The sequence below is a fragment of the Sander lucioperca genome, chromosome 14 (assembly GCF_008315115.2).
Source record: "Sander lucioperca isolate FBNREF2018 chromosome 14, SLUC_FBN_1.2, whole genome shotgun sequence".
Lineage (NCBI taxonomy): Eukaryota > Metazoa > Chordata > Actinopteri > Perciformes > Percidae > Sander > Sander lucioperca.
In genome coordinates, this window is record NC_050186.1 from 22,771,410 (window position 1) to 22,783,142 (window position 11,733).

The 11,733-nt window shown below is 37.5% G+C and overlaps 1 protein-coding gene across 2 annotated transcripts in view; it reads left to right on the forward strand.

Moving 5' to 3' along the window:
- The window catches only part of pappaa (pregnancy-associated plasma protein A, pappalysin 1a), a 101,749-nt gene extending 93,037 nt beyond the window's left edge, over positions 1–8,712 (forward strand). For both annotated transcript variants that reach the window (XM_031277960.2, XM_031277961.2), the window contains exon 22: positions 2,865–8,712. In XM_031277960.2, the coding sequence (XP_031133820.1) occupies positions 2,865–2,969 (105 nt within the window). In that variant the 3' untranslated portion in view covers positions 2,970–8,712. The remainder of the gene's footprint in view (positions 1–2,864) is intronic.
- Positions 8,713–11,733: the final 3,021 nt, after the last annotated feature.

Consider the following 11,733-nt stretch of genomic DNA (forward strand, 5'->3'; position numbering starts at 1 on the left):
ACACACACAAACAACTTATTTTATACCCCATTTCAAAGGGGAGCCTGCGTCACTGCTCCTCATTGACTAACATGCTCCCCCATGTCCTTCCACAGACCTGCTGTCAACAAATCACTGACTCTCACAAACTATTGGTGGTGTTTCCTGTGTGCGTTTACCACCAACTATAACATTTTACATTTATTTTACACTGCTTTTCAAAGAAAAATGTGCCCAATTTCATGACATACTTTTAGCAAAACTAAAAGAAAGTGATATGTTATGAGAAGGGCTCGTTATTTATTTATTTATTTTAAATCTTAGAAGATGTGTTTTTAGATAAATATGTCAAATTTGCAACACAGCACTAAACAATCTCTTCTAAACAGACTTGGAGATTGTGAGTGAGTCAGCTTCAAAGTCCCAAACATTGACGTTGATGGTGAATATAAGGGACACATTATCATGGATGCATCTTTGTGGATGGGACATTCTCATTACTTTCTCATTTTAATGCTAATGCATTAAATAATTACCTGACTAACCCTACCAGATAGTATTAGCTCATGGTGCAATTTGTTTGATGGCATTACAGTAGTAGTCTGGGTACTTATACAGCCACTACATATTCAAATAATAACCCCCATGACCCTCCCCTAGAAATGACTCCTCCCATGGCAGCCAGACAGCTTTCACTAATAACATTGAACTAATAGCTGTGTTTGGCATGAGGCACGATGTCAACTAAGTCGCTGTGTTGGTTACAGTGGCCAGTATTGTTGTTACATTTACATTGTATACAGAGATCCATTGTGCAAAAAAGGCAATACCACTCAGCCCTAACAAGAAAAAGCAACACTGCAGGCCCCCACAGATTGATCTGATAAGCCACCAGGACACAAATGCAGACATGCCCTTGGTTTGCTGCCTGCCTTCCATGACTTGGACCACATGTGTTCCTTGTTTGGCCTGGACACATTTTGTGTACCCAAACAGCTGAAGCTGGCCCCCCGAGAGGCAAGCAGAAAAGGCAGCAGCAGCTGGTGCTGGTGACGCATTGCCAACGTTATCCAATGACGTCAAACACCAGGGGCAATGGCCAGTGATCTTCCACAGCTATTTACACCTACAGTATTTCACTTTGACATCAGACTATCAGATAAACTGGGATATTGATTTCTCTGAGATTGTGATATTTTATGTGTCTGTAAGAATGCCAAATGCACCAAAACACTTTCTACTAGGACTTCAAGTAAACTTTTGGTAAAGGAAAAAAAAAACATTATTTCTTTTATACTGTATGACAGTCACATATACACACACACACACACACACATATATATATATATATACATACATATATACATATATACATTCATACCATGACAAGAATTTTTGCTTCTCATTGGCTGTCAGGTGTCCATTATTTTTTTCTAACTGCACACCTCCAACACAATTTCTTCGTCTTTTGTCGTTCTAAATTGATGCCACAGTATTGGCAACACTAGGCTTCAGTGACTGACAGTTTAGCTCTGAGTTTAGGTACACTGTGTACACAGAGTTTGTGTACCCATTACAAAATGAGACAAATGACCTAATGAGAACCATGCCGAATCTGGTCTACATCAACTACTAGGAGAGAGAAAGAGAGTGGGCTAGGTTGGGTGTGTGTGTGTGTGTGTGTGTGTGTGTGTGTGTGTGCGTGCGTGCGTGTGTGTGCATGCATGTGTGTGTATATGTGTGTGTGCATCTGACAGAGAGTGAGATGGGTAAAGCTAGGTGGTGTATGTCCACTGGTTATTATATAATTAAAAAATATTTCAATTCATACTTTTTTCTAAAATTTTGATCACATGTTCCATTCGAACTAATTGAGTGGTGGCACCATTACAACATTTGGGAAAATATTAGAATGTCCATCCACAAAAAAAATACAGAATCAGTTATTTTAGCAAGTGCCTTAAAAGGACATTTCTATGTACATGTGAAAAAAGGCCTCCTGTGGCCATAGTAATTATGATGGGAGCAAAGCAAAAACTCAAGTGACTTTAATATAGAGTGACAACATCCACAGAGGGAGGAAGTCGGTGTGGATGGATGAGTCAACTAAACATTGGATTAACAAGGGAGACTGTTAGGGTCCACTTCCAATGGACAGTCAACGTTGTTTTAAAAAAATCATGACATGGAAACATGACAAAAAAGGTCCCTAACCTTAAAGGGTAACTTTTTTTTCATCGTAAAATACACTTCATTCAAAGTCGACAGAAACTAAATAAAACCTTTCTACTTTTCCAACCATCACAACTCTAGTTTTGGTTTAAATAAACACAGTTTACCAATTTACATGTGACAATATGTTGGCTTTATACACACTAAAAGTATTGTTTTTTTAAATGGAGTCTGATGGGTTTAGCGCTAGCGACCTCTGAGCTGTTTCTGGTTAAACAGAAAGGTCTTAAAGAGTCTTACAAAGGTCTATCTCTGTAGGGATCCTTTCCATAAAGTTGTCAGATATAATAATGAAACAGAATAATAATCTAAGCCTTTCAGTTGCAAAAACAGCACTTCTAGTGGACGCTAACTGATAATGCACATTTGCCCCATACGGTTACTTTGCAGCACGGTTCAAGGCTGCCGGTTATAGTGTTCACACTTAATACTGGACCAATGTCAAAGATTGTTGTTCCTATCAGTCACTTACACACAAAAACATGGGAAAATAGGGTCCAGGTTGAAAAAACCATGATCTTTCCATAATCTTAGCCACATTATTTTTGTACTTTAACATAGCCAAACCTAAACCATAGCAGTAAAAATAGCAGGTTTTATATTTTTGAAAGGAGAGCTTTATGAATGCAAGTATCTTTTTCTCTCCCACCCAGGTGATTCCATTCCCCATGTCCTGTGACATACGGGATGAGTGCTCCTGTCGGGATCTGAATGCTATAGAGAACAGAAAGGATGAACATGTCTATTCCCTGGGGTGACCAACCTGAGGAGGGACCTCTGTTCAACGTCCCAGGACCCTTGCTCCAACACGACACAGCCAGAGTGGCCGAGGCAGACCCCTCCTTCATCCTCCTCTCGGCCTCCAATTTCCTGCACATGCTGCTTAACAGGCATACCTCTCCATTCATACTGCAACCCCAACCAGCTGAAAGGCCTCTGCCTCCACATCACAGAAAGATCTAGAATAGAGGATGGGACTCATGAGACTCCACAGAAAACTTCATTTCTCAGCTAAAAGGAAAGTAACCCTGCAATATCATTTAAAAAAAAACAACATATATAGCAAGGAGAGAAAAAAAAATACATGAAACAGACTTTTCATGTATTTTCATGTCAAACAAAAAAAACCTAAACAAAAACATAACCAAGCCTAGGTAGCATGCCTTTTGTTCAGTTTTGTGCTGGCTTTAGTGTCTATTTTAGTGACCTTGCTCTACAATCACATGATTGAACCAAAGGTAAATCAAAATGTGCAAGTGGGGGATTATGTTGATGTTGGCTCTGTATTTTGCAAATATGAAGGAAATCAAGACAAATGTTAAAAAAAATAATCCTCAGACACTTTGAAGGCATGTTCAACATTTTTTCTGGGGGGCTAGACGATTGTGCTTATATCATTCCTGGTCTCATACTGGTCAGACATCCTGAATCTTGATGTCCTTTTCAGTGAAGTGTTTCTTCATAGGCACATCAGAGGCTATAGAGGTTATTCCTAGCTTGGTGGGGAATGAGACAGCCATATTGTTTTAAGCCACATATTCAACACAAAAGCCAAAATAAAATGCACATACACACACAAAAAATGGCAACTAATTGTTGACCAACCACATACACAATTTCCTAAGACAATTTTATACTTAGATCAAAATCCTGAATGCATAATTAAAACATTTTTAGCATGGCTTCTGCTACTGTGTTTGCTGCTACTTGCCATCTTCATATCATCATATCTAATAGGGTTAGACAGCTTTGTCTGCCTTGCTGCTTACAGTATCTCTTTATAGCATTCATTCACACTTGCATTTTAGTCCATAATACTTTCAGAGAATACATGTTGAAAACACCACATATGAAATGCACTAAAAACCTTAAAAAACCCAGAACCTCACGTCATTCCCGTTTAACCCAACTGCTCAAGAAAAATACTACATACATTGACCACAACTTAAAGAATGTCATCGTTAACACCTCACTTCGGCTTGGTGTGATTTTAGTTTCAGTTTGAACTCCTCCCTCATAGTGCTTAATCAGATTGTTACCTCAAGCACAGATTCAAAAATGTTTAAACTGAAAATAAAATGACCCCAGCCCTGTTCAGAATGTAGTCAATGCTTGTCAGGAGTCTGTGGCTTTTTGGATCGCACAGTACTGCACAGCAGAGTCACGCAAGAGTACAGCATTAAAGGGCTGGATACAGGCCATAGCTCTTAGTGAGAATCAGTATCGGAGGAAGGGGACCACATCTGACACACATATCTCTCATTCTCTCCCCTCCCAGTAGTATTGGACCCTCAGCTGAAGCTCTGCAGGCAACAATGCTATACGTGAAAATGACATTTAGATGTATATGTCAACACAGCACTTGCAGTCACAATATGATCAAAGGTCCCTAAGATTCTCTGCTGGGTCTAGTGTTTAAGTAATTCATTTAACCGTTACATTTGTCTCTGCAGTAAAAAAGTGCCCATGGTTGTTCTGATCAGCACTTTTCAGTATTGTGAACTCGGGTGTCCGTCCCCACCAATTAACTTCAATAGATGATATGGCTGCTACAATAGCTTTGTATTTTGTTATTCTTCATTCTAGACACATGTACACTAGTTTTTTTTCATGCACATTTTGACAATTAAGGCTGCGTGGCATATTTACCTACATTTTGCTGTTCTTAGTCAGCTGCAAACATAGTTGTGGTTACAATCAGCATGATTACGACTTCATTTAATTTGGGCCAATGGCACAGTCCCTCAGACTCATATTATGCTGCTATAGCATTCCAGATCATCCTCAAGTGGCAATGTAATGTAATGAGTTATTTCATTCAATTTCAATTTCATGTCATTTTAAAACCAATATTAGTGAAGAACTACAACAACATGCAGAGAACGTGAGAAGGTATTATTTTCCACCAAATAATAATAAAGAAAAATAAAAAATATCATGTAAATATTATTATATGTTCTTGATGGACAGGAGCGTTGAAAAAGTTGTTTTTGTTTTTGTTTTCATGTATTTCATTTTTACAAAATGTCATATTTAATCAGTGTTTGTATTATTGACCTCAGTTACTGCACTTTTTTAGTTTCCATGTAAGAAGAAAAAGTATATCTTTCAAAAATGTTTAGAAGCTGCTATTGTCAGAATGGTGATCTGAAACAAACTGTATGTTATGATATTCGGTCATTTGACTCCCTGTGTTGCTATTAGCTTTCCTGTCATTAGTGTTTTATTTGTTTCTGAACATATACTCCTCTCCAACCTAAACTGACTTTGCATTAGAGGTTATCAATGAAGTAGGGAGGTATTATCACTATAAACCATGTATCCATCCCTCCATCCATCCATTCCCCCAAAAGACAAATAGGGTACACATCAACACATTATGTTTAGAAGTGTATTTAAGGTCTAGCTAGACTGCAAATTAGTTGCCCTGATGTGTGTAGTACATCATCTTAGGTAAAACATGTACATTTTGGCAGAGAAACCAAGAGATGTCAAAGGGGAGGGGAAAGCTTAAATGAAGGAATTCCCATTAAAAGGGACTCTTGAGAGACTGTAACTTTTATGAAATATGAAACTTTGTAAGGACGTTGTGAAGGCTACATCATCTACGAATATTGCATTTAACACTTGATATGAAAACATATATAGCCCTTGTAAAAAAGAAAAAAAAGAGACTTGTTTTATGTTGATATTATCAAATTATATGTAATATTAGTACTCCAGATACTGCTGCTTTACATAGAACTGTTACCAGTGGGGAGAGACTGACCTTCATTCACTGCACTAAGCCAATGACATGCAGTACTGGGGTTAATCATCTGCCATTGAGGTCACTGGAGAACCATTCAAGCCGTTTGAATGGATGAATCCGAAATTTGTCATTGGGTCCTTCCCTTCATTCTATAAACTGAGTGGACATAACCTGCCATTGCTTCCACATACTTTGACTAACTTAAAAATATCCTCCTCGACCATTACTTGTTTTATTAGTCAATGTCTGGATACCAAAACAGCTGATAGTTATTACTATCAGAAAGGCTACAGAATGTGACTGCATGTCAACTTGAAAAATGATATTCTTAATATTGGAGAAGGTACCCATAAGCCATAGCTACCCAAGATATTCATGGAAGGAAGTATAAGATTACGCATTGGATGAGGACATCACCTCTCTACTGTAGTCATCACAGGATCCCTTGCTGTACCTCATGCCTGTAATGTTTGCTGCTTCTATATTTTTGGTATTTTAGTGACATTTGTGCATCTCATAACAATGGTGTAAATAGTAGAAATATTTATTGAGAGTGTTATACTTTTTTAAGTTATATTTAATGTCCATGTAAGTTATTTTTTACATTGTTATAAACAAAAACATTATTGGTTGTGAGTCGAAACTGTCATTTTGTCAAGCATTGATCAGACATACAGGCCCACAACCACACAATAACTTGTCTCATTGGTCATTAAGTGTAGATGGACACTGCTTGCATCCAATGAGGATTCACCACATGTTCAAATGTTACTGAGTGCAGTGTATCTTTTTATTTCCTTTTAAAACCAGAATGTAAAGTTTATCTTTTTCTTTATTTGCTTATTTTTTTTAAATGCACACATTAGCCATACATACTAGGAGTTGTGAAAAGAGAACCAAGTATATAATGGTCAAATACATGAATCCATAATATAGCAAATTATGTTTCAAGAGACCAGTGTAAGGCAAAAGGAATATTTGTACACAGCCATCCGAGGACAGGAGAAGTGGCAAAGAGAGGGATCATAAATGAAGGGAAAGAAGGACTGTAGGTCAGAAGGCAGCCCATGGTGCCCCAGATAGACTGTTCTTGGATAGCGGAAAAGTAGAAGGTGGGCAGGGAGAGAGGTAGGGATGGGTGGGCTGCTTTTCCTGGCCTGTCTAGCTATTTGTCCAGGTGTGAAAATGTGTACTCACAGTGGCTGCCCCTGGCCCAGGGGTGGCCAGCACTGACTGGCAACAAGCCGAGGCCAATGAGTCAGAGTTTCTCCTGGGGGTGGCAGCCATCCCTTTCTGGGACTCCCACCGCCCCCTCACCCCTCCTCCTCGACACACTGCCTCATCTGTCACTGTCAGGTATGCCTGCGCAGGGCTGCCAGGGTCAAGCTGGCCCTGTGAAAATGAGAGAGGATGTTTGCCCAGCTTACAGAGCCTTTTGAAGTTAGGCTGAAGGAACACAGTTCTCCTCACCTAGAGCCTATGCTTATCACATAATATGATTTGTATAGCAGTCTTTTTTGACAGGCTTTGATACCTCTCCACATTTTCCATCAGCAGTCGCTCCTTTGTTTCTAATTTAACACCTGGTTGTTGTATTGCTTGTCTAAAAATGGCAGAAGCTTTGTAGTGTCTAAGTAATTACAAAGTGATGGGGAGTGTAAGAAATAGTGTCTGAAGCCCTAATATGTTTGCTTATATCACTGTGGAGAAAAATACTGATGTGCCATCTTGTTGTAAGACATTTTCTTTGTGTATTGTAACACAGTACCTCTCACTGGCCTCTGGTTATAGAATGGTCCACTTATGTATGTTTCCTAATCCCTCAATAAATAAAAAAGGTGACTTGTCCTTTTTTTCTAAGTGGGAAGTACAAAAAAATTGTATTTACATATTATGTGGATATCTAGTGGTATTACTGCGATGTTTCGTACCCGATTGCTCAACAAATATATTTTAAGATGTAAATAATATTGTATGATGATTGTATTTGCAAACCATGTACTAACTGTTTGGGAGTAGCTCTTGGATTGATTTGTATCATAACTTATACAAAGAGATGAACCGTGAATATGTTGTGCATTGTGTCAAAGTATCACCTGCAAGACAGAAAAAAAGAGAAAAAAAGACCTGTGATGCTTTACCACACCACTCGCTGTCAGCATTTATTTGTTAATAATGGCTTAGTACAAGCACTGTTGTCAGTTGTCTAAACCATGAATTTATCCATTGAGTCATGAATTATTTATTTGTTTTCAAGATGAATAAAATCATAATGGTCATTTCTGGGTTTGTTGGAATTGATCTTCATAATCAAACTTGACTGATCTTTGTTATGCATTGAGAAGTTCATTTCAAATTTGTCTACAAATCGCTTTCATTTCTCCTCACTCCAAACTGTATTTTGTCGAGTCTTATCCCAATGCCTTTGTGTTTGCTGAGAATTTCACCACACTGTAAAGGTAGCCATCAGACACAGTAGTCCCTCCCTCCCACTGATGGCCTCCTCTCTCTTTGGTTCTTACACAGTATGCACTTTTTCAGGCACATATACCACAGATTGGACTTTTATGTTTCAGTCGATGTTTTATCTCTATTTTCACAGTTGCAATTATATATATTTTTGGTGCTCTGGTACATGGCAAAACATGTCTGATGTGTACTATATTTTCATAAGAAAGAGTCATAAATATGAGTATCATGTTCATTTTGCTGTCATTTATGTGTAGAAATAAAACACTGGTTAAAGTGAACATAAGCTTGAGGAGTGTGGTCAGTTTTTTTAAAGTTAGATGGGTGTGTCCAGATTCATTTTGGAGCTGCTTTATAGTTTATTTTTTAACTCTTGTGATTATCTTTTTTTCTGGAAGATCCACAGTGAGCCCTTTCAAAATGCTAAAAGCGCTGAGGTGGTTTTAAAAGAGGAGCTCATTCTTTAAGCCGTCACTGATACATTTGCGTCAAAATGTGAGTGCTGTTCCTGGCACACCAATGACGTTAATGGCCTAATTTGTGAGAATGAACATCAAGCTACTGATTTTTTAAAGTGCAGTTAATGTTGCATGACTGGAAAGAAACTGGATCTGAGCTTAAAGGAATAGTTTGTTGAGGGAGATGGAAAAAGAAAATGCTTCCCAGCAGCTCACATGCAGAGAGGCATAGCCACCTTCAGTTAATGATATAAATTAGAGTAATTCATAGGGGATGGCTGTCTGTTAGTTCCGTGACTGATTTCCCCCTTTTCCAGCTCAATGTAAATATTTTCTGCTAGATCATGTGGTAAATTGGGTAAAACCTGGGATATAACAGCATTGCACTGCATTCCACAATTGCTAAATAAAAATATGATTACAGTTATTTTCATCAGAGTTTCATTTTGCCATCATGTTAACTAATTATGATCCAAATAGTCTTGTGATATTGTGCAACTTCACTGTAGTGGTTTGTACCCCAAAGGCTTCTCTCCACTGAGATCTTATATATCAGTTCAGGCAGGACACACAAGTCATGTGCATCACATTAGCTGATCAAAACCATGTCAGATTAAGTTTGACCTCTTATCAAGGCAGATCATCACCACATTATTCTCAATGCTGCTGAATGTTGGTGTTGTATTGGACACATTTTGACACAAAATGATGGTGCCAGATGTAGCACATGTCATGTCAATCCATCCAATAGTTGGATGGATCTAATAGATATACCAATACAAAAAATCCAATGTCAACCTCATCAATAAAAAAATCAAGGCATAATCAAAATCAGTGGCTTCATTCTCGGGGACCCTGTACAAAATCTATTGGCAATCCATCCAATAGATGTTAAAATAATTTAGCTCTGTGGTGGAGTGAGTGACAAACAGACGAGCATTGCCAACCCTAGAGCTGCTAGCATGGCTAACATGGAAAATAAAAAAAACATCTCAGTTGAATGCATACAGTACATAGGAAGTATAGTATGACATTTGGGAAGATTTGCAAGATTCAGTGTTTTCCACCAAGCATCATAAGGTGTGGATGAGGAGAAAGTAAACATTGTAATTACAACATATATATATATATGTATATATATATATATATACATATATATATATATATATATATATATATATATATATATGTATATATATTAGGGCTGTCAATCGATTAAAAAAATTCTAAATCTAATTAATTACATACTCTGTGATTAATTAATCGAAATTAATCGCATACATAATTAACGGTGCCTGAACCGAAAAAAAAGAAAAGAAAAAAAAAGGGTACTAAACGACAGTCGATGACATTAAAGAACGGCTTGTTTATTGCTAAGGCCATATGGTCAAAATTAAATGATTTAATAATAATGTATAACAATAACAATAACTTATTTCACTAGTAAATTGCTGTTGAACGACAAAAACAACCACCAGATGGGAAAGGGACATTTACAATAACTTCAAATGCACCACGAGGCTGTAGTTTACCAGTTTCCTTGAACGCACCGTCTGTGTTGTTTCTCCGATGGCAGCTGCAGATTGTTACATACCGGTGTTGAATCCTCTACAGTAAAACACAGTCAAACTTTACACCGTTTAGCGTTAGCTGTCAGCATTTTAACCGTGTTTAATCCAGCTACTAGCTAGTGGTAGGTTAATGTTAGCTGCTGTCGAGTATAGTGTTAACTAGCGTCACGTGCAGCGGTGTTTGTGTTGCCTATATCGTCTTCAGAGCATCAGAGAGAAGAGCAGACATATCAGTGGCACCAGATTTCGATAGCCAGGGTTGGCAAGAAGAAGATTTTACAAGTACAGTAAATGTTCCACTTAATGATCCAGGCAGCACATTCTCGTCTCCCTCCTTCATTTTACAGTCAAATGGTGGCTAGAACGGCAAACGTCAATATGGAATATATTAATCTGCGTTATTTTTTTTAACGCGTTATTTTTTCTCAGATTAATTAATCGAAATTAACGCATTATTTTGACAGCCCTAAAATATTTATATATATGTATATATATATATATATATATATATATATATATATATGTATATGTATGTATATGTATATATATTGATTCATTGATTTTGTGAATACAATTGGTTTTGGATGTGTTCCAACATGTGTTAACACTTTCAAATTGACACAACAACATCCTGTTTTTCGGTTTCTTCTGATATGACATGAACACACCACAAGATGAGCAGTCAAGATTAAACAAAGCGGTATGGAAGTATCAAATGGGCTATCAACTAACACACTGACTACTATTCAATTGGCTATTTTAAGATGTATAATAGCAGAGTGAGTGTTAGTGAGTTGAGAAAACATGTTTGAGTCACTTTTTGATGCAGGCTCTATCAAATTGCAGTAGAAAGCAGAAAGTTAAATGAACTGAAAGGTATCTGGAACTTAGTTAAGTATTTTTTTATCAGTTTATTAAAATCAATCAGTGAGAGCAATCCAGGGAGCGAAATATGATGAATCACCAGTGAAGTATTGTCATTGGCAGACGTATTGAAAATACAGTGATGCATGGCATTGAAACCAAATCGAAAGCCCTTGTTATGTTTTTAAAAAACAACTTTGGATTTTCAGTTATGACTAACACTTCATTGGTACTAATACACCCAGTATCTGTTGGTTTTTACTTGATTTTGATATAGTAAAACAATGTCAGCTGTAACATCAGTAAACCCAGCAAAACACAGAAAAGCACGACTCAATCTTTTGATGGTACTAGCAGAGTAGCCGAGGTGTGTCAGCAGGATGAGCCACACCTGAATCAACTCCTTCTG